The sequence below is a fragment of the Acomys minous genome (genome assembly GCF_964271855.1).
Source record: "Acomys minous genome assembly, chromosome: 2".
In the NCBI taxonomy this organism is placed as follows: Eukaryota; Metazoa; Chordata; class Mammalia; order Rodentia; family Muridae; genus Acomys; species Acomys minous.
This window is the reverse complement of record NC_140484.1, coordinates 130,743,895-130,766,496: the sequence shown is the minus strand read 5'-3', so window position 1 is coordinate 130,766,496 and position 22,602 is coordinate 130,743,895. Positions and strand designations below refer to the sequence as shown.

The 22,602-nt window shown below is 55.4% G+C and overlaps 1 protein-coding gene across 4 annotated transcripts; it reads right to left on the bottom strand.

The window, feature by feature from the left end:
* Positions 1 to 4,588: 4,588 nt before the first annotated feature.
* Positions 4,589 to 16,976, bottom strand: LRRC32 (leucine rich repeat containing 32). Of its 4 annotated transcripts, none has more exons than XM_084772476.1 (3): positions 16,657 to 16,976; positions 12,384 to 12,478; positions 4,589 to 8,459 (listed from the first exon to the last, which is right to left on the bottom strand). In XM_084772476.1, the coding sequence occupies exons 1-3, from the start codon at positions 16,967 to 16,969 to the stop codon at positions 6,555 to 6,557; spliced, it is 2,313 nt and encodes a 770-aa protein (XP_084628602.1). In that variant the 5' UTR covers positions 16,970 to 16,976; the 3' UTR covers positions 4,589 to 6,554. The 4 variants fall into 4 exon arrangements, with proteins under 4 accessions (XP_084628602.1, XP_084628603.1, XP_084628605.1 ...); XM_084772477.1 differs by lacking the exon at positions 16,657 to 16,976 and adding an exon at positions 16,017 to 16,650; XM_084772479.1 differs by lacking the exon at positions 16,657 to 16,976 and adding an exon at positions 15,413 to 15,974.
* Between the last annotated feature and the right edge of the window lie 5,626 nt (positions 16,977 to 22,602).

Sequence of the window (22,602 nt, the reverse complement as noted above, 5' to 3'; positions counted from 1 at the left end):
ATGGCGGGCAGTGTCTCAGAGGCCACTGCCTTCAGTGCAGAGACCGGGGCCTGGGGGTCCGTGGCTCAGTCTCTGTCCTCTGAAGGTGTTTAGGTAAATATGAGGGGATAATGCTCAAAGTCTCTCAGTTTATATCCTCCTCCATCTCAGCCATGATCATCAGGTCCTCAGAGAGGAGTCTCATGGGTCCCACCCTGTCACAGCTCATCACAAATAGACATTGTTTTTTAATGTGTTCATGAGAGCAAAAGAGAGAGCAAGAGAGAAAAAAAAAAAAAGGAAGAGAGAGGTGGGTGGGGGGAGGGGAAGGGAGGGAGAGGGAGATTGTTTATTTCTTAATGAGAAACGCCTCGGAATCCTCATGGCTCCAGACATGCCTCCTGCTGTCAGTGACTTATTCACTTATTTGGTCCCCTTTTCTCTGATTCACACCTTTATTTGCTCCTTCAATTCAGTCTCTAAATCATTCCAAAAACACGGTGCTGCTGCGGGTCAGTGGCTTTCTCTGAGTCTTCTACTTTGTATTTTGTGCTTTAGGGAAGGAGGGCTGAACACAAGACAGAATCCTGGGACTGCATCCACTACTTGGGAAGGCGGAGCTGGGCAAATTGGAAGCTCTCCTGCGGTGGAGAGAAGAGTCCAGAATGCTGGGCGATGCTGAAGGACCAGAGAGCTCAGGGAAGAAACCCCACAGCGCGTTGGCTGGCCAGCAGCCAGATGGGGCTGGACTTTGGCTCTACCTTCGACCTCTCTGCTTCACGCTGACATCCTGCTGTCCTTACAGGCAGCTCATTCCTCCAGCTGTGAGGCCTGTGCCTAACTGCAAACACTCTGAGAGCTTGTGACACCTCCCTCACCTCTGACAGCTTCCCAGCTTGTGCTGCAGCCTGCGTCTCCTCTCCTTTCACAGCAGAGGCTTTATCAAACTGTCCCCAGGTTCCTTGCGAACGCAGCACCCAGAACCTGGAGCCCTGGAGCATCTTCAAGCACGCAGGCATTACAAATAACCATGTTTATGAGCGAGCCCATTGTATAGATGGAGAAACGGAGAACCGTGCAATCTGCCCTCACTTCCGGAGCACAGATGGGGGGGTGGGGGGGAGGGGGGAAGGGGTTGGGGGGCAGGGGGGGGGCGGGGAGCGGAGAGCCCAAAAGCAAGAGTGGCTCCAGACCTGAGCTGGATTTCACAGATAGAGTTCTCCCCAGGCCTTATGGGAGATGAGAGGTGGGAGCTGTGGGGAATCGGGTGGGAACTCGGTCCTGAGAACCAGCTGGCTCGAAAGACTTGAGGTTGGGATGGCCAAGTTCAGGGAAAGCGCAGCTTGGGGAGGAGCCAGGCTGTTTATTATGCTTGGTCTGGACTCCAAACAGAGCTGATGATGGAGGAGCCACTCTGGTTCCTATAAACAACTCGGGCCTTCCTCCTTCTAAGCTCTAGCCCTCCTGTTCTCAGCACAACTGTTTCTAGGGAGATAGAGGTGGCGGGGGGGGGGGGGGGTAGGGAGTCAGGGATGAGAAGATGGGGAGGGCAGAGAATGGAAGGACAAAGATAAGACAGAGTTCTCAAGCCCCGGGGGAGACTGAGGACAGCGGAGGCTAGGCAGAGAGAGAGCATGCATATGGGCTGTTGCCGCCCCTGGACAGTCCACGTCGAGCCGCCCTCTGCCCTCTCTGGATCCCCTGGGTCTGTCTGAGCTTAAGGCTGGTCTTAAGCCCGAGAGTTCATAAGTCCTGGAGGGCAGGACCCATTAATTTAGGAAATCTTTTCTGAGCTCACAGTCCCTGGGGAGGCACAGAGGATTCTGGGTAGGAATTTTTCCCTCAGGCCTCTTAATCTGGTCCATCGTGGACCAGAAGATGGACACTCCATGCTAGGGGCTGAGGGTTCCCACAGGGATATAGGCAATAGGAGGAAGCGGTCCAGACCACCTCCTTAGAAGAGATGGGCCGTTCAAACAAGAGAAACAGAAATGTGTGTATGAGTAGGGGTGGGTAGGCCATTCCTAGTGGAAGAGGGAAAGGTCAGACTCTGGGGCTGCCAGTGGTTAAGATCACTAGCTCATTGCTGGGCACGGTAGCACGCGGCTGTCATCCCAGTACTTGGGAGGAGGAGACAGGATGACCAGGAGCTCAAGGTCATTCTCAGCTACATAGTAAACTCAAGGGCAGCATGAACCACAGGACACCCTGAGTCCAAACACAGAAGAAGCAGGCGAGGTGGCTCGGGGGTGGAGGGTGGGGCGAGGGGCAGGGGGTGGAAACATTTGCTGCCAAGCTTGACAATCTGAGTTTTGAGCCTCGACAGCAACAGTGGCCGAAGGAGGGGACAAGTTGTACTCTGACCTTCATGCACGGAGGCAAATAAATAAAACCAAACCAAAGCAACAACAGAAACCAATAAGAAAAAAAAAAAAAAAGAAATCACTGGCTTCCGAGCACGAAGAGCCTGGGTTTAGGGCTCAGCTCTAGAATCCCAAGATACAATAGAAATCTCTTCAATAAGGTCTATTGATGATCGGGGCAGGCTTAGCTTAGTAATGGTCAATAAATGGGGCAGCGGGGGGTGGGGGGGTGGGGGGGGTGGGGAGGGCAGCAGGTATCTGCTTCCCAGGGTCCTGCAGGCTACCTGGAGAACAGGGGCGACCCAGGTCCCTGGATCAGATGGATTGAGATGGTGGGGCAGCTGAAGGGCAGCACAGAGACCCTCAAGAGTGGGGCACCACAAGAGCCTACTGACCTGGATGAGTTGAGGATGACACTCCAGGTGGCCTATGACAGGCCACATGAGGGCCTCTCTTTCTGCCTAGAGAGAAAACTCAGTAAACCGGATGTTCTGATGACCTAGTTGGCAGCTGTGTCCATGTTTCACTGAAAACAGGAATTTCTGCCTCACTGGGGGCCAGGGGTGGGGGTGGGTCTTGGCCAGGTGAACAGGCCCTGCTGTTTGCCAGGAAAGGAGGTCAGGGGCTTGGTAGGGTCCTGGACCAGCTTGCCTTCGCTGAGCCCCTACTGTGTACCTTCACATCCCCAGCGCTGTTCCATGAAATAGGAAGTTCAGTTTCCCCTCTGGAGATAGAGAGCAGGGAGCAGGACCGTCAGTGAGAGGCAGGTTGAAGGCGGAGAAGGCATCTGAAGGAATGTTTAGGAGAAGGCAAAGTCGTCCATCCAGGGAGGACCCAGTGGCCACTTCAGCTGTGGAGATGTGTCCAGGATACTTGGAGGTTGCTGCGCTGTGTGTGTGTGTGTGTGTGTGTGTGTGTGTGTGTGTGTGGTGGGGGCAGGCTGGAGTGGAAGACTGATACCCGCAGAGGGCACGGCCTAGTTGTTGGTGTGCTGAGCTGGGCCCAGAGACCAGCTCCAAGGGCTGCAATTCAAGGAGCAAGACAAAGGTGGGCCGCCTCCAGATTCTGTTTCTTCCTCTCGCTCAGTCGCTCTTGACCCCTTTGCCTTCGCCGTGCCTGCCCTGGACAAGGCAGCTCCTCTCCCTCCCTCAACCCTCTCTCTCTTGTGGGGCTGGGATACTGTGGAACCCGGAGGAGCTAGCCTGGAGCACAAGTGAGATCCAGGTGTGTCCAAAGCCCCGAAAAAAACAAAAAACAAAAAACAAAAACCCTCTCATCCTGAGACCAGGGAGGTGTAGGACTCCTCCCTCCCTGTCCTGGGCCTGCATGGAAGTCCCTCCCACCTTTGCCCACACCAGAGGAGGTCATGCAGTCACAGTCAGGTTAAACTACCTCTCTCCTTATAAGGTCATGTCTGGCAAGCACCTGGAATTCCTCTTTGCAGCACCTTAGCCCTGGCCAATGCTGTACACTCACCCCCGAAAGCCTCTACCCACTCCCAGAGGAGCTGCTCACTGAAGCCTGCCTTCCAAGAGTCTGTCCATCCACCGCCTGGGGTCTCTCTCTCTCTCTCTCTCACTAAATTCTCCTGGAGTCTCTAGGCCTTAGGAGACCCTCTGGCTGGGGGTGCCTCTGGGTTGCAGGGGCTGATGAACCATCATTCCCGAGCGGCTGGAGGATGAGGAGCGAATGGAGGGGCTGGGAACCTAGAGGCTTGAGAGGGAGGGACACACCTTCATGCATGGAGTTAACATGGCTGAGGGTGAGGTGAGGGGCCATGGTGTCTGGGGACAAAGACATGAGGTCTAAAAGCATGCAGATCTTGTAAGGAAGCCCTGGGAAGCCTCAGCTAAGGTGGGGGTGGGGTGGGGGACGCCCCAGGAGAGGAGGGGAGGGGAGGGGATCTGCCATGGAAAGCGAGGGAAGGAGAGATGGGAAAGTGATACAAGGGTCTCTCGCTGGTTTTATGGTATGGGAGGGTGAGCATGGAGAAAGGTGGGGGTGTAGCTGCAGACAGGTGGGAAGAAGCAGTCACTAACTTCTCAGAATTAGGGTGGGGCGACGTCTGTGCTGTTGGGTATGATGAGGTCATGATGGCAGCTGAGGCCCAAACCCCAAAGCTTTAGCGTCTTCTCAGACGCCTCAGGAGGAACGAAAGCCCCTGATGGGAAAAGAAAGGGCCAGGATTCAAGTGCACACAATGGTATAGGGTATTTGAAGCAAGCAAGCAGGCTGGCAGGCCACAGTTTCTCCAAAATTATACTTTTAATACATTCATGTGAGTTATACAAAGAGCTGGTCCCAGGGCCTGGCAGCGGCCAGTCCTGGGGAGTGACAGCAGCATAATATAGTGTTTTCAGAGCTCAGGTGAGTGGGGAGTGGGGGGGGACCATGCCTCAGCCTCCAGGCCGAGAAAGAGTGCTGTGTGGGGTAGCACCGAGTCCACACTTGCTGCCCCAGTGAGGGTTCTAGCCCTGGATTTGCCATTGGTGCTCTGAGCCTTTAACCTTCTCGGGGCCTCAGTTTCCCTTGCCTGTAAAATGGGGCAGAGAGAGAGAGAGAGAGAGAGAGAGAGAGAGAGAGAGAGAGAGAGAGAGAGAGAGAGAGAATGGCATTTTCATCTTCTTATATTATTACCAAGTGCCCAGGCAGATGGTGGGGTGAGCACCGGGGAGCTGATGAAGCAGGTTCTGGGACTGGGCCCAGGGCTCGGCTCCCTTTCCTCCCTGCAGCCCATGGACCTGGAGGACGAGAGGAGAGTCTGAGGGGGGTGGGAGGGGGCAGTCTTCCTTCTTTTCCATGTGTGGTGAAGATAGGCACTAGAGCTGCCTTCGCCTTGGGCGGTGACTGCTGGGAGCAGGGAAAACACAACAGATGCAGCTGCTGAGCGTCTAGCTCGGGGGGCCTTGAGCATGAAAGCTCTACACTCCACCCAGCTGTGCAGCTGTTCTACCCCCCCCCCCACCCCCCATAGCCTCAGCCAGTGACTGCTGTGGTTCTGAGCATGGCCTTAAACCTCAGTTGTTTCCCTATCTGTCCAATGAGGAGGTTTCACTCAATGATTGTGTCAGACTCCAGGAGTGAGATTGTGGGATGGAGAAGAGAAAGGGAGAATTCATACTGGTCTGCAAATGCATGAGGGGCATGGAGGCAGAAAAGGAGAGGGGGTCTGTGGGGGGCCTGTCTGAGAGGAGGGAGATGGAGGACGTGCGGCTGGCTCATTTTTGACTTTGGCATCTCTCTCAGGCTCGAGGCTCTCAAAGGGAATGTAGGAACCTTGGTGTTTTGCTTTGTTTTTTTTTTTTTTTATGTTTTTGTTTTTCCTCCTTCTTCTTGCGCCTAACCCAGATAACATAGAAACCTCTGAGACTTGGCTTGGATTTGCCTCTGCAGCTGCTAAGCTGAGTGCAAAATAGAACCAGATAGCAGAGGCTCTCCCTCTTGGCTCAAAAGCGAGGGTGGGGCTGGAATGGCAGGAGGCCTGAGCTGGGGGCTGGAGAGCCAGGCAGCACTGGGGCGAGTGTGTAGAAGAGTACACTGGAGGGAAAGGCCTGTCCAAGGCAGGACCCAGACCGGCCTGGGCCTGAGTGGAAGCCTACGTGACCACACTTTCAGCTGGTCCACCTGGAGCTGTGGAATCTGGTCCAGGAGCCCCGATTCCAAACCTCCGAGGGAGGTGCTGCATCTCTCTTCCGGTCACAAGTTCTTCATTTCCAGAGAGGCTGAAAATCATTATCAGCAGATGCGACAGGGCTCTGGGTGGAAATGGCTCAGACAGATCATCTCGTGGGCCTTGGCTCTCTCTTGCCCAGTCACAGGCAGCCAGGATGGGTTCATCATGACCAGCTGGGGCCTGCAGGGTCTGGGGCCCATTGCCCTCCCACCTCAAGCCCTTCACACGACATGGTCACCGTGTGGTTCTGTGACAGAGGATAGGGCAGGCACATGCGCCATTTGCTAATACCCAGAGAAGAGTGCCGTCTGAACAGATGCTCAGCGGAGATCTCTTGGCATCCTGCGTTCAGTAAACTGTCCCACTTACGTTGGGCTCCACAGCTGGACCACATCTGCAGCCCAGGAAGCAACTGCCTGTTCATGCGGCAGGATGCAGGCGGCCGAGCCCCATGGTCACTTTTGTAACCTGAGTGGGACCTCCAACGTCTCTGCCCCTCTGGCTTCCACACAGAGTGGGAAGAGGCTCCCCCAGCCCCATCAGGCTTTGTATTGTTGGCCGAACTTCTGCCTGCGGAGGAAGCAGCAGGTGGCTAGTGTGGTGAGGATGACGGCGGAGACCAGTGTGAAGGTGAGGATAATGATGAGGTTGGCGTTCTTGAGCTCCCCCTTCTCACAGTCCTCCGGGTGCACGAGGCTCAGGGACATCTCCTCCTGGGAGCCAAAGCGGCAAGTCAGGTCCTGAGGAGCGTCCACATCCACTCGGCCCTGGTGCAACTGGGTCGCTAGCCAGCTGTTGCCGCAGCAGCTGAGTGGGTTTCCCTGCAAGTAGAGGCGCCGGAGGCTGGCTTCCAGGCCGCCCATGGCATTACCCGGCAGCAGGCTGAAGCTGTTGTTCCGCAGATCCAACACCTCCAGGGACACGGCCTGCGTCCAAGCAGGCAGGCGGCTTAAGCGGTTCTCTGCAAGGTTAAGGCACCTGAGGTTGCGGAAGCAGGGCAGGTCCACCTTCAAGACAACCAAGCCATTGCCTTGAAGCCCCAGTACCTCCAGGGATACCTCCAGGCCTGCCAAGGCTCCTGCGGCCACTTCCAGACCAGGGTTGGCAGAGAGATCCAGGTCAGTGAGTGGGGTGTGGAGGAAGCTGCCTGCCCTGAGCGTCTCCATCGAGTTCCCTGCCAGGTTCAGAACGTGAAGGGTAGGGATCCCAGAGAAGTCCACACAGCCTGGGGGACCTAGCTCTGCTCGCTCCCCACACGGACTGACCTGGTTTCCCTGGAGGTTGAGACTCTCCAGGCTGGTCAGGCCGGCAAAGGTATAGGGTGACAGTTCTCGCAAGGCATTATCCTGCAGAAGCAATGTCTTCAGGGACCCCAGGGCTTTGGTGCTCAGTTCCAATGCTTCCAGCACATTGTGGCTCAAGTCCAAAAGTGCCAGGCAGGGCAGGGAGCCCACCTGCCGGGCCTCAAAGGACCGCAGGCAGTTTCGGCTGAGGTTAAGGAAGCGCAGGGAGGCCAGATGCTCAAGAAAGCTGGCAGGGACCAGCTCGATCTCGTTGTAACTCAAGTCCAGGTTCAGAAGCTGAGAGAGGGGGTGAGTGGTGGCGTTCCGGCTGGGGTTGGACAGCGGGGAGGCTGACCAGCCCTCAGAGGGTGCGTGGAGGTCCTCACTGTCCTGGGACAGCCCCGCAGGGAGCCGGATGAGGTTGTTAGACACATTCAGGTAGACCAGTCTTGGGAATGCAGCCAGGTCAGGGAAGTGGAGCAGCTTGTTCTCGCGTAGGTCGAGCCAGGCCAGCTGGAACTGGGCCTGGGGTTCCGAGGCTGTCTGGAAGGCCTCAATGCTGTTGCGGCTCAGGTCAAGGACCTGCAGCTGCTGCAGGCTAAAGTCCGAGATGCAGGTGAGGGAGTTCCTGGAGAGATTGAGGTGGGTCAGACGGGGTAGGGCCTCGAAGGCACCATCCTCAATGTCCATCAGAATATTGCTGTGGAGGTCCAGCTGCTGCAGTGCTGGCATGCCCCAGAAGGTGTGACGGGCCAGGCGAGTGAGGCTGTTCTCCGCCAGGGAGAGTGTGTGCAGGCTCGGGGCTTCGCCGAACAGCCGTTCCACCAGGCTACCGTACAGGCTGTTACCAGACAGGTCCAAGGAGGTCACAAGGGGCAGGTGGCCCAGACCGCCACTGTTCAGCGCCATGCCCGTGGCAAGCTGGTTGTAGGCCAGGTTGAGGTACTCTAGGTGAGGAAGGGCCTGGAAGACCCCGGGCTGGAGGAAGCTAATCTTGTTGTCACTTAAATCCAGGTGATGGAGTGCTGTATAGAAGCCCAAGGGGGAGATTAGGATGCTCTGCAGCTGGTTCCCAGACAAGTAGAGAGCTTGGATGTCCAGTGAGAGCACTGAGGGGACCTGAAGCAAGCCAAGGCCCTGGCACAAAGCCTTCTTGTTCACCTAGGGAGAGCAAGGGGTGGCAGAGAAGCTGGCATTAATAGGGACAGTAGAACAGACAGGGTTCTCTATGAAAGATGACGAGCCCTGCCCACCCAAGCTTTAGGGGCTTCTCCCCAGACCCCCAGGATGCTAGCCTTGCTTCCACCCAGCTGATGACCCATGCTGCTCTCTGGCCCTGCCTCTGGCAGTCTGGTGGGTGCTGGGCAGGCGGGAGTAGTAGTCAGAGACATAGGAGACAGGTATAAGAACAAACATGTGCTAACTATTGTCCTGATGTATGGGAAACTAAGCCATGTCTTTGCTCAGAGTGATCCAGAACCAAGGAGCAACATGGTCAAGATGAGCCCACAGCTTCCGAGTTCCACACCTGGGTCCCCTCGCCACCTGTCAGATGTAACATCCTCCAGCCTTAGGCTAGGAGCTTCATCAGGAAAAGATGTTTGCGACAGGGAAGCCCCAAGGCTCTCCTGCCAGCCCCTGTGACTTGTCTACCCAGGCTCAGCTCTCATTCCTCTTGTGACTTGGGGTGGCTCCGGGCAGAATCCTTTCTGCAGCTGCTATCTTCCCTGTATCCGTGGCCCCACTTCTGGCGGCCCGATCCAGCGCAGGGCACTGAAGGTATTAGGGGTTAGGAGGCAGAGCAGAGCAAAGGGATGTCAGCACCCAATGGGTGTTATCTGATGGCATTTAACTGCGCGACCACTCGCAGGGCACATCAACGTCCACAGTCCAGTTCCTTACCCCCAAATTAACTTGTTTAAACCTGGACTTTCAGACTGGTCATCTCAGACCCTCACAACAGCCCAGCTGGTGTACAGGGGTGACCTGATGTGAGCATTTTTTTTTTTTTAAGCAAAGTCCAGGTTGGAAAGAATAAAGGAGACTTCAGGATCACCCGGCTGGTATGTAGGGGGCTGGGATTTGAACACGGGACTTTTAGCAACTCTTGTCCTTCCACAAAAATGTGCCTTTAAGGGCCATAATCACATGCAAACAATGCATAATGCAAATGTTCATCTCCATCTGGTTGTTCTCAGATTCTCCCCACAGGTACCCCTGCCCTCCCTAGCAGACACTGTGACTTCTACACCAGCCAGCCTTGCCCCTGCCCCCAGCTTATCCTCATTGACTCCCACTGATCTACCCACCTGCTAAACTCCCAGAGACTGCTCAAACCCCGCTTTGCCTATGGTCCCCTTGGCCTTAACACAGAGCAGAGTCCACTAAGACCATCTGTGGTGCTGACCAACTTGTCCACACCCCCCGATCCAGTTCATGCAATGATTGTGTCTAGCCACCATTTCTACATTCTTCCATGTCAATCTCTGGACAAGCATGGAGCAGATCTGTGTGTGAACTCCCCACATGGGAATCCCAACATCTCTTCCATCGAGGCCCTCCCTAGCTTTGCTTTCTCCCTATGGCTTGATGCCCTGGAGCAAATCTGAGTTGGGTCTGCAGACAGGGAGCTTGGAGCAGAGAGGGACTACTTTACTTTGATTGGCATTGATGTCGTGGACCTGGCTCGTGGAAAGTGCTCCGGAAATGTCTTTTATGAATGGATTGCAGACATCTGTGCATAAGTAAAGGGCTGAGGCCTTGATCCAATCAATGCCGGAAAGAAAAGAGCTAATCCAGATATTCAGATTAAAGCCAGAAAGGGACATCAGATCAGAGTGAGCCAACCCACCTGCTGTCCAGATGCTGAGGTCAAGGTCTGCCCTGGCAGTGACTTCCCTGGGTCACAGGGATCCAGTGGCTGAGATTGCAAGGAAAAGGCACAAGCCTAACCTACCTCTGAGGCTCCTCCTGAGGACCCCGTGGTAAATAGGGGTGAGACAGGGCATGAGGGGCACCTGTGTGAATGCCTACTGCACAAATACCTCCACTAGCCCTATGCCTCTAGGGAACGCTGCCAACTGGGGCTCTAGGAGACCCACCAACCCCCCTCACTGCCACCCACAGAAACCAGACACCCACTTGCTCCCTAGCTCCCAGGACCACCCTGCTGTAAGCAGCAGCAAAATCAACCCAATGCTAGTATGTGTTCCTTTTTTTGTGTGTAAGCCGAGTCTTCAGCTGCCCAGGTGGCACCCAGGCTGGCTGGACCAGCGCCACAGACACTATTTACCCTGTGTTTGCAGTGCATACTCCCCCTGACTCCGACCCCATGTAAGCCCATACCCAGGTTCCCTCCCCTCTGGATGAGCAAAGGCTCCCCAGAACACCAGCTTCAGAGGAACTGTCTATCACATACTGCAGAGGTCCAGGGGAGCCCCTGGCACCCCCTCTCTGATCCAGCCTGGACTTCAGAAGGAACTTGAAAGACAAGCGGTTCCCTGAACTCCATCTCAGTACCCCCCTCATCCCCCTTGGCTCCGAGCTCTGCCTGCCTGCCAGGGGTGTCTCTGGTGCAGAGATGTGTGAGACTGGGCCTCGCTGGCCTTTAGCATCCCTCCTCACTCTGCTGTGTCAGCCACTGCAGGGAAAGGACATGCCGTCCAGCTCACACGCAGGATGGACCCGTGTGAGGAGACGCTCTGGCAATGAACAGCACAGGGGAAGTTGGGTTTGAATCCTGACTCTGTCATTTCTACCATCGGGGGGGCCCACATGGTCACAAGTCTCCTCTGCTGCTGTGACTAGAACTTTCTTTGACTGCTCAGAAAGTCTTTTCCTGTCTATCATCTTTTCAGAGAGTCCCTACCCCCGTGCCTTCTGTCTGCAGAGGCCAAAGCCCTTCACCACCAAGGGCCTCAGTCCTCCAGGGCTCTGGGCCTATGGTGATGTCTGAGGCTTTTCTTCCCATCATTCTGGTTGTGGGACTCCCAGGAGGCCTCCGGGCTAGAGTTAGTCGCATGCAGACAGCAGGCAAGGGCTGCTGGTATTTCTGGTCTCTTTAAGCAGTTATCCATTCTGTGCCCCCAAGTGCAGCTGCCTGTGAACCTGTCCTAACCCTAACCCTACTTCACCTAGATGAGTGGTTCTCAACCTTCCCAACGCTGCGACCCCTTAACACACAGTTCCTCTGCTTGTGATGACCCCCAACCATAAAGTTATTTTTGTTGCTACTTCATGACTGCAACCTCACTACCGTTATCAATCGTAATGTGAACATCTGATATGCAGGAGAGATCTGGTACGTGGCGCCTGTGGGAGTCATGACACACAGGTTGGGAACCGCGCACCTACAAAGTCCTTTCCCTGTATTTCACAGGGGTCACAACGTCTTTAGCATCTGCCTGTCTTGGAACAGGAAGAGGACGGAAGTAAACCAAGCCTGGTCCCTGTTCCCTAGGAGCTCTTGGTTGGCCGGGTAAGACGGCCTTGGGTCATGCACGAAGCACCCCAAATCCTCAGTCTGCTCAGCATGGAGATGGGTGGAGGGTAGGAAGTGAAAGGAGGGAGCAGCTGAAGGAGTCAGCCTGGCAATGGGGGGTGGGGGTGGGGTGAGGCTTCCTGAGCAAGGTGACGTTTGACCTGGCTCTAATGAGTACGGGGCATTCCAGCAGGTAGGCCGCATCCAGGACCCAGCCAGGGAAGGGAGCTGTGCCCAGGACGATCAGTACAGAGGAGATTTTCCCAGCTTGTCTACCCGGAGAAACTCCCAGAAGACCAACTGCTTAAAACAGGAACAAATTGGGGAATAGAGAGCCAGTAGGCCCCACTGTCCCTAGCTGAATGACTCTGGTTAGGTAGCCTAGCCTCTCCAGACCTCAGTTTCCCTTCTGTAAAATGGGAACAAATGGGATTCTCGGGCAAGCAAGGTTTCTCAGGTAAGCACGTTTCTCAACAGTCTAGTATACGCTCAACAAATATGCTCGGCGAGGCAGAGCTCTATCCTTTTCTGGGTCCGCTAATCTTTGCTCCTGGGAACCCCCACCGTTGTCGAGGCACCCCTTATTCTGCCTGCTTGTGTCTTACCGTCCTACAGGGCAGTTGTTCTCGACGCTGAGAGATAGCCAGGCCCAAGGTCAGCATGGCCAGGAGTAGCAGGATCTGGTGTCTCATGGCTCTGCCTAGGGCGGAGAGGAAAGAGGAATGGTGAGACCACTGCCCCTCCCACTGCCAGCAGCGTCCACCAGCCCTCCACTGAGGATCCTAGGCTGGAGCCGAAAACAAGATGCACACTGGGCCTCAGGTGGGGGTTCGGGGTTGGGCGGGGGGAAGCAGTGGTGTCCTGGAACTTAAGGGGCTGAGGTAGGGGGCCAGGGATTGCAAGTTTGAGGCCAAGCTGAGTCACTACTCAGGGGAAGCAAGACTTGTACAACAATGTCCGCTTTGGGTTTACCTCAGGCCCGGCCGAGGCCATGGAAATGGCTCAGGGGTACAGGCCTTTGCCACCAGGCCTCAGTTTTAGCCTGGGACCCAGATGGTAGAAGGAGAAAGCTGACCCCTGGATTTCCACTACCCTCTACATGTGCACCCCGCCCTTCAAATGAATAGAATGTAATTTAAACAATGCAAAGAAGATCAACCTGGTGGAAGACAGTTAGGAGGGGTGCTCTGGAGGCAGAGCGATCCCAGGGCAGGGCTGGGTGGAGGGAGGTGGGCCTCTGATTCAGTTTCCCTCCAGGCCCCAGGCAGGCCCCCATCCCCAGCGGAATGTTTCACTCTCTGCGAGACGCAAATCCTTCATTTTGACCTTTTTCTTTTGGTTGGAATTCTCAGACCTCCTCATTGTTCGGGGTTGGCCCGGGCAGTAACAGGAAGCCCCACCCCAGCAAGCTGCCAGCCCTCTACTTTCACTGAAGGCTATGGCTGCCCCCCCCCCCCCCCCCCGGGGCTATGGGCTCACTGCAGTGTAAACAGCCAGGACGGGAGGCCCATAGGAACGCCAGAGGCCCTTAGCAGGGGTGAATCCCTCTGGACTTGAGCCATGTGCCAAGGAGACGTGCATTAGCCTTTTAACTTAATTAACCGATGAATGCATGAATTCACTTACTCCCCTACTGAATGCTATCTCACCTCTAGCTCTGAGCTGGGAAACAGGGATGAGGCAGTGGGCCGAAGAGATCCCAACCTGGACACAGGATGCTTACAAGGAGGGACCACAACACTCAGAAGGGGTACATCTGACAGCTCTCCCTCCCATCTCCGCTGGGCACCTGCTGTGTGACCTCGTATGGGTCACTGTAAATGGCAGTGGCAACTGTGCCACATTTTCTTGAGGCTAAAGAAGATCTATGAAAGTGTCACAGCATTTATACCTCACCATCAAGCCTCCCTTGACAGCTGTTAACTCATTAAACCCTCACAAGGACTCAGTTCCATCTTCTCACCCTTCTCACTTAGAGAGAAGGGAAAAAAAAAAAACAAACAACAGATAAAAACCAAGGCTCAGAGAAGCCGTGCGACGCACCCAAGACAACACCTCTGCCTTTCACTTCTACACTTGATGATCTCCCACAATGGGCGCTCAGGAAAAGGATGAGAGTTGCCACTCTGACGGTGGCCTCTTGGGACAGACAGACCTGTGGGCCTTTCCCACTCTTTTGATTGTCAGAACCCACTGGCAATGAATCTCAATGCAATGGCCACTCATCTTACTGAGACTCGAAGGGACCAGCGTGGTTCTTTCAACTCTCCCTCCTGGCTCCCCCAGGCCCTGGCTCTGCCCCACAGCTCTCCACTTTCACTACAGGCTGTGAGATCACAGGAAATTTTCTTCTTTTGGTGTGAACGCAGTTCCCACCTGCATACTCAGGGCTAATTGAGAGGCCCTGGCCTTCACCTCTAGGGCTCTAGGGAGCCGGTCCTCCCTGGGCCAGGGCTGGTCTCCTACCTGGCTTCTCAGTGTTCCCACTCTCTGGGTTCTGAGCACGTGTATTTCCTTTGGACGTCCGGGCACTTCCACTGCCAGAGCCCTCCCTTCCTTGCCTCCCCTATGGCCGAATACCTCCCATTCCCATGGAAGCCTCCTCTGGTTCCCCAGTGGCTGGCCTGCGTTCCCCAGGCTCTCACAGTTGCTGAGCTTTGGACAGCCCAGTCTGGAGCACAAAGCACACCCCACCATGCTTCCCCGTCCCTTGGAAGTAAGGTAACCGTGGGGGACCGCCTCATGACACAGGGCAGCTAGGTGGCACAGCAGCATGCAAGTCTCCACCGTGAGATGGAGGTGAGGAGAGGTCCTCTGACTCCCTCTGTCTCCCTGCCCCTTCCCTTCCCCCTCCCACCAGGTTCGAAGCTGCCCACCTGAACCACAACAGCGGACTCCACTTTCTCTGTTCTTGCTTCCCTTCAGTATGAGGCAATCTGTCCCATACATGGCAGCCAGTGACGTCTCAAAATCACATGTCAGATCTTATGAATCACTTCGAAATCTCCAGCAGCGTCCCAGGCTTCTCTCTCTCTTTCTCTATGTCTCTCTGTCTCTGTCTCTCTGTCTCTGTCTCTGTCTGTGTCTCTATCTGTCTGTCTGTCTGTCTGTCTCTCTCTCATCAGCTCCATCTACCAACTTCTTCCCCTCAAAAATCTCCTCAGTCACACCCCGGTACCTTCCCGCCTGCCTGGGGCTCTGCCTTGCTATCCCCTTCCTCTGCACAGAATGCTCTTCTTGCTCAGGCTCTCCCACCCCCAAAAAACCACTCATTAAGTAGATGCTCACAAAAGTTCTCTCAAGGACTGAGGGGCTGAGGGGCTGAGGGACAGCAGAAGTTTAGCTGCAGTAAGGCCAAGTTGGGACCTGGGGTTAAGGTAGAGATGCCAAAGGGACTCTATCTCTCCTTCCTCTGCCAAATCCTATTTCCCCCCACATGGGGTTGCTGTACAGATCCACAAGGGGCAGTCCCTACCGAACCACAGAATTGCAATGGAAGGTAGCCCTGTGCTGTGCCCCCTTCCGCAGTGTCTGAGGGCTTCGAGCTCACAGGGAAGATCAGGGGTATTTGACCCTGGGCTCCTGTCAAGCCCCACCACCTGCTAGTCTGGTTCCCCATGGAAAGTTCTCTTACCTGTCTTGCTGGGGTGACTCATCTGGAGCACACACAGGTTCCCATCCCACTGACCACCCTCAGCCATGGGGATGATCAGGTGGAGTGTGGCCAGGAAAGTCCTGGAACACTACAGTGCCCTTCCTTGTTGGTTCAGACACCAATGATGCTGAGCATCCCAAGAGAGGAGTGTGGAGGACAGAGGCCCTGGGTCTGCAGGCAAGTGGCTGGATTCTGACTTGGAGAAGTGTAAAAGAGTATCTGTGTCTGTGCGTGTGTGTGTCTGTGTGTGTGACAAAAAAAGGGAGGCAGACAGAGATGGGGGGGCTGTCCTATAATCAAAATAAGGCTGCTGCTACTATGCAAGGAGGTTACACGTTTTTCTAAGCACTTGGCTGATCATAGTAGCTCTTATACTGCTCACAACAATTGAGGGAGGTGATTGCTGTAATCCCCATTTATAGACTGTAAGACTGAGGCTAAGGAAGGTGAAGTGCTTGATCCCCAAACTGGCACAGGGATTCCTCCAGATCTACAGACCCTTAATGCTGGTTGGTCTCCAGCAATACAGACACTCTTGCCCACCCCCCCCTCCCAGAACACGAGGTTCTGAGAAATGACTTACCCAAAGTCACTTGTACAATGAATAGAAGTCTCAGGATCAGAATCCAGCCCCTCTGTCTCCAAAGCAATTGCCAAGACTTCCTTCCAAAGTTGCCCAGGAGCACCCAGGCCCAGGAGCACATTGGACGGTAGGATTCTCAGTCGGCTCTGACTCTGACTTACTGACAAAGGGGGCCTGGGAGAGCAGCTTCCAGGCTCATAGGACAGTGAATCACTAGGGGCAGCCCGTTCTGGAGACATCCCACATCTCGGGGGAATCAGACCTTAACCCAAAGGAATGTGGCAGTGATGCGAAATGTCAGAGTGGAGGTGGGGCGGGGGTCCCTCGCGGGGGTCCCTCCCGTCTATCACAATTAAAGAAGGTCGGCTTCAAGTCTCTCCAAAGAGCGCTGAGTATCCCCATCCAAAGACAACAGCGGTGGTGTGGAAAGCCCAAGTCGGCCTGGGGCGGACCTGAATTCAAATACTGATCTGCTTGCTTGGCTGTGTGCTCCTAGGCATGTCCAAGGCTTCCGGCCTCGATTTTCCCAGCTGTCAAATGGGAACGCCCATCTTCCCCGGGGTAGACCCGGGTGCCGAGGGAGGATGCCGAGGATGCTGCCCTAGCTCCCTAGGCACCGCCGCCCCCCCATCACTCCTACCTGGCTCAGCGCCTCCGCCGCCAGGCTCTGCTGCGCATCCTTCGTGCAGCCCGCGGGGTTCGGGCGCCGAGGCCCGGCAGCTGCGGCGCCGCTCCAGCCGGCCGCGAGGGGGCGGCGCCCGCCCTTTAAATAGCACCCTCCGCTCGGTCACGCCCCCTGGGGGCTCGGAGCCGCGGGGTCCTAACGCCGCCCTCCCATCTGCGAACCACTTGGGAACAGAGCTGCATCTGCTCTGGAATCGCCGAGTCTGAAAAAACTCCTGGCGGGAAAACGTTCCCGAAGGAAGCCTAGACCGGGGCAGCCGCACGTGCATCCGTGGGCCCGCGAGGCCTAGGGTGCGGGGAGCCGCAGGGCCGCGGAGGAAATCCTGGCGCCGCTACACCAGGGCGGGGGCCACCCAGAGGTGACTGACAACCACCAGCAGCACGGAAGGAAGTGACCCTTCTTTGGCCCTGGGACGCTCTAAGGGGGTTCCCCCACCCCACCCCCATACCTCGGCTATCCCGCCTTCAAGTCATCTCCAAGCCTGTCGAAGTCTCTAACTGATGGAGAAACTGAGGCTAGGAGTTGGGAGGTGTATGACGGTAAATATGTATATATTTATGAAAAAACCATTTGGTTGAGACTTGTCAGGTCCCCACGTACAGTTGGGGGAGCTGAGGTTCCGGTAGGTTAAATTGCACATGGAGAGTCTCAGGACTTAGGCAAAGTTGCTCCCTTTTCAGGATACTTGGCCCTTCTCAGTCACTGGCACCGTGCCCCGCTGGATGCGGGCTGAAAGATGGGCGTTCCTGGGAGAGGAGTGTTGCCGCTGTCCTCCAGTCCGGGTTCCTCACTCATAACGTTCTCCTTGATGGTCACAGCGCTGGGGGTTGGGCCACCCCACCCCACCTTGACGGGCATGGAAGCTGAAAGCGAGCAGCACCAAGCCAGGGTGAGCCAGGGAGGAGCTCGCCTGGAAGGTGGGCCTTTTCTCCCTCCTAGTCCACTGTGGAGCGGACTTGAGTAGTGGGGACAACCCAGAGAGGACAGTCCCTGACAGCCAGTCTCTAGGTCTATCTGAAGGAGAAAGCCTTCGGGGAAAGCTTCTTGAAGGGAGCAACCCCTGTCGCTCCGAGGAGTCAGTCAGAGTAGATTCCAGTTGTAAGTGAGAGATGGCTACAGCAGAGTAGCCAAACTTTCTGCTCCCCGCGGCACCCTCCACTAGCCACCTCAGGAGCTCCAGGGTCCTAGCTCATCCACCTCAGCCCTTTTCTGGACTATCCAGTGAGACCGAACGTCAGTTTCTCTCTCTTCGAAAAGCAGGAATGACAAGAGCTGTTTTGGGGCTGTGGGTGCCAGGGCCTGCACCCAAGCGAGTGTTAGAGAATGTTCCTCATCCGCAGCGCAGCCCGAGGTTGGACACCTCTTTCAGGTTCCTGTCCCTGGGGCCATGGGTTGAGCGGAAGGGGCTTCTTAGCCACCGGGCAGCATAACCAGAGCGTGAATGCAGAGATTCTGGGGCTCTCGCTACCTGCCTCGCCATTAAGTGCCTGATGCTGACTCACTATTGGAGTTGCCCTAGACCATGTCTGAAGGTGGGGGCAGGGCCGGGCCAGTGCCTTAGCTCCAGGGTGAGCAGCCCGCTTCCCTTGTGACCCCCCCTGCCCCGCCCTGAGGCTGTGGTTGTGGTTAGGAAGCACATGGGGTTCGGTCTTATTCAGTGGCCGGAATGGGGCTCCCCAAGAGATAAGAGATAGAGGGGCAACCAAGCATTCCCCCTTCCCCCCACTAGAGAGGTCTCTTGGGCCTGAGGACCAAGCCGGAACTTTTCATGCCCCCATCTACTGCATCTCTGTCCTTGGGCTGTCATGCTGTGTGACTTGGGGAAGGTTGCTTGGTTTTTCTGACCTCCACTTGTTCCTGTAGAGGGAAAGCAAATGATAAACCCACAATGTGGCTGGCCGAAGCAACCGCATAAGATGGACGTGCAGGAGAGATGGTTCGGAGGTTAAGAGCACTCACTGACTGCCCTTCTAGCTGTCTTGAGTTCAATTCCCAGCAACCACATGGTGGCTCAGAGCCATCTACAATGTGATCTGATGCCCTCTTCTGGCCTGTAGGCCTACATGCAGGCAGAGCACTGTATCATAAATTAATTATACAGTGAACTCAATGGGACTGCTGACCCATGTCCCCAGGTGGACCCTGGGAGGCTGGGAAATAAAACTGTCCAGCATCCTTTCCTGTGGGCAGTTGTGAGGCTAAGGCAGGGAGAGCAAGGAAGGCGAGTGATCCAGAAGTGTAAAAGGCCTAGCTCAGGAGGTAGAGCTCGAGATGTCAGAATCTAAACAAGGCAGCCAGGATGGTGCTTTATTCTAAGGGCCATGGAGGGCAGCTTTCTGTCCGGTTCCTTCCCATACTGCTTGCACCAGCTAGAAACTGGGTGTTTTCAGCACAGTCCCTCAGGTGGCAGGTCAGACATCGTCTTTGGTGTCCTTATGGAAGTACTTTCATCTATGTGTCTCTTCCTGAGCTCTCACTGCTCTCGCTCTGAGAGAGTGGCCCTCAGACACTAAGTCTTGCACAAGGCTCCTTGGGAGGATTTTTGCTCAGGCAGGTTAACACTTGAGGTCATGTGTAGGAGTTAGTGACCCAGCAAGCCAGTGGTGTACATAGCCTGCGTGACCTAGGGCACGTTGCTAAGCCTCTGTGAGCTTCCTGTCCTGCCTAGCTATAGAACAGAGTGAGAAGGGACCGTGGCAACATGGATCCCTAATTTAGTTTCCATTGTTCTTTGCTGAACACCTGTTCCGGGCCAGTCTTAATTTGGTATAGCAGAGTAAAGATGGCCACGAACAGCTTTCCAGTTAGGGAGTCTTTATTCTCACTTACTGGAAATTGAGCTCAGAGAGGTTAAGTAACTGGTCTCAAATCACATGGCTTGGGAATCAGGAACCAAACACAGGTTTCCCCTCCTACACCAGAGTCTAGTGTTTGGTTATGGCTGCCTTCATTCTGTGCCCCTGCCCAGTACCCATGTGGGTTCCTGGGAGCCAGGGAGTTCCCCCATCGACTGCTCTTAGGGCCCTGACTGCCGGGGCAGAACCGTGGCTTCCCCGACTCTTCCCCCATTTACCTGCCCAGATACAGAGAGGGTGCTGACGACCATCATGGCTCTGACCATGTCTCTTAAAAGGACAATAAGAAAGTATGGTCCATGTGGCTAGGTGTCAGGTGTGTCATTGAAGGGAGTCTTGAAGCCAAAAGCCCATGCTGGGACCAAGGGGACAAGCACACATAGGAACTAGGTGTGTGATTTGCACTGGATGGCTCTAGTGGAGGGCAGCGGGCTGTGGAATGAGACCAGGGTGGGTGCTTTTCTAGAAACGTCCATGGCCCCTTTTTGGGACAGACTCAGAGATTCTGGCCTTATCCATACAACGGGCAGGGCAGGGCATCTTGAAGCCTGCAGGCCTACTGAGCGGGGCTGAACCCCCAGAGGGCTGGTTTTCTGTTCTTAGTGGAACATGGCAGTCAGAGTCAACCATGCAGGTATAGCAGGTGTTGGTGAGGCCCCGTTCCCCTCTGCTGTCACACAGGGGCCTCTGGGCTCCGAGTCCCAGAAGTGAACACCTCCCGACAAGGAGCGCTGTGACCGAGCCCCCTGCAGGCCCCCAGGGAGTGGCAAGGTGCCAAGGGAGAACTTTTAAGACAGACACGAAGCTCCAAGCATCTCCACAGCATGTCTGTGCTGAGCCGTGGACCGTGAAACCGCAGTACTGCGGCTGGGGACTGCTGGGAACTGGGGGGGTGGGGGTGGGGGACCCAGCTCACAGGCTTCCCGGTTAACCATTTGAAGGTCAGATCGCATGGGGCCTTGCTCCATCATGAAGGTGGTATAGCATGGCCTTATTCGTGGCACGTGGGGCAGCACTGGAGTTGGCAGTGATGGGAACTGGATTCCACAGGGAGGAAGGGTTACTGCCAGGGAAAGTGGCGCCCTCCACTCAACATCCTCATTGTAGAGTCAAGATCATCTTCTGTCGAATGAAGCCCAACTTCAGGGGTGGTGAGGGCCCAATAGCACTGGGAAAAGATATGGTGCAGGGTGGGGTCACTCTGGCTGGTGTCATCTTCCCCGTGGGAAACCTGAGTTCTGTGGGTGATGAGAAAGAGGGAGTCCCAGCATGGAGGAAGGCCCTGGGGAGCCTGGTTTGGGGGAGACCTTGCCCCTCAGGTTTCATGCACCCAGCAGCTGGGGGATGGGCTGTGTGGCCTGGCAGAGCTCTCACAGTGGGCACCTTGTCCTGGTAGTTTCCCCCGAGGCCCTTTTTCAAGGTGGAGACTCCTGCTTGGGCTGAGTTTGCCAGACTGGTGAGGATTCTCCCCGACTGCCTACCACCCAGGGCCCAGGTGGCATGGTTCAGATTTTAGGGATCTCTGGGATTCAAGTTGTCCAGTTCATGGTCTTTCTAGAGGAGCAGAAGAGTGCTTGCTAGGACCAGACTCTGAACATCACATGCCTTCTCTCGAAGACGGCTTCTTAGGAAAATAATGAGGGAACAGTACTTAAGTTGAACTGTGTGGAAAGAAAGGACCAGATTGCACTTGTACACATATTCATAGGACCTGGGCTGCCATCTTCAGGGCCCGTGAGCAGATTTCCTCAGAGTCACACTACACGTGGGCCAAGTATCTTTCATTAGGGTGAATTCCTGGGGTACAAAAAATAAAGAAGGTGGGGGCTGGAGAGATGGCTTAGTGGTTAAGAGTGCTGTCTGCTCTTCCAAAGGTCCCAAGTTCAATTCCCAGCAACCACATGGTGGCTCACAATCATCTGTAATGTGATTTGGTGCCCTCTTCTGGCTTGCAGGAGTACACACAAGCAGAGCACTGTATACATAATAATAAACAAATAAATCTTAAAAAAAAATAAACAAGGGGGAAAGGCATGTTTTGGCATCAGTCAGACTGCAACAGCACTGGGGAGTCTGTGATTAAGCCAGACAGAAACAAGGAGAAGGGGTGTGTCCGCGGATGGTGACCTTCCCCCCCAAAGCTGCTGCTTTCCAGATCTGGAGGCTTGGGAATGGTTGCCAGGCCTTCAGGACTTCTGCTCTCTGGCCTCTTCCGGGCTGGCGGACTCCTGCCTTTTGGCTCTCTCACCCCTCTGTGCGTCAAGCAGGCAGGACATGGGGGTTTGGAGTCTGAACTCTACTCCTCAGGACAAACTTGACCCTGTCTACATGAGCCTCGTAGGTCGGCCGGGCCTCCGGGTGGTCTGGCTGTGCTGCCTGCTGTCAGACCTGGGTCCTGAGAGAGGAACATTCTAGACAGTTGTTCTCTCTGTGTAGTTTTCCACCAGTAGGGACAGAGCCCTCATTCCCAGCCCTTCCTAGCCAGATCTAGAAGGGGGCTGACTGCTCTCCTGTCTCCTGCTCCCCACTGCTGCCGCCAGCTCCCCAGCCTACTAAGCTCACCCACAGCCTTCAGGCCAGTGCCACCACAGATGGACTGTGCCCCGCCCCCATTCCCTCAGGCACTGGTCCGCATCCTTTCCTAGGTCTGTCTCCTCTTCCTCCCTCCCTCCTCTCTGAACCTGGAACCTCTCCTGTGTTCTCACCTTTTCCCCAGGTTAGCTTCCTAGTCCAAGGTCCCCTTTCACGTCCCTATGTCCCTGTGGCAGGCATGGACCAGGCCACTCACCTGCTCGAAGACCTATGATGGCATTGAGGGTAGGCTACCCCCCATTTTTCCTGTCTCTTGGACTTCTTGCACCATCTTGCAAATCACACAGCCACACACGTCCTCTTCCGCCTCTCTCTCCTTCCTGCCTTCCCAGCCTGCCCCGTTATCTGTCGCCACCAAAAGCCCTTTCCAGGCCCCTCACTCTCTCTTTTCTTTCCAGCTCCTCCCTCTTTGCTTCTCTCCCCCACACCTCCTCTCTCTCTCTCTCTCTCTTTC

Excerpts from the sequence above, each read along its gene's own strand:
- LRRC32 (XM_084772476.1), bottom strand. The coding sequence starts at position 16,969 with ATGCACGTGCGGCTGCCCCGGTCTAGGCTTCCTTCGGGAACGTTTTCC. Across the intron at positions 12,479-16,656 it reads CGGCGGAGGCGCTGAGCCAG|GCAGAGCCATGAGACACCAG; the intron begins GTAGGAGTGATG and ends TCTCCGCCCTAG. Across the intron at positions 8,460-12,383 it reads AACAACTGCCCTGTAGGACG|GTGAACAAGAAGGCTTTGTG; the intron begins GTAAGACACAAG and ends TGCTCTCCCTAG.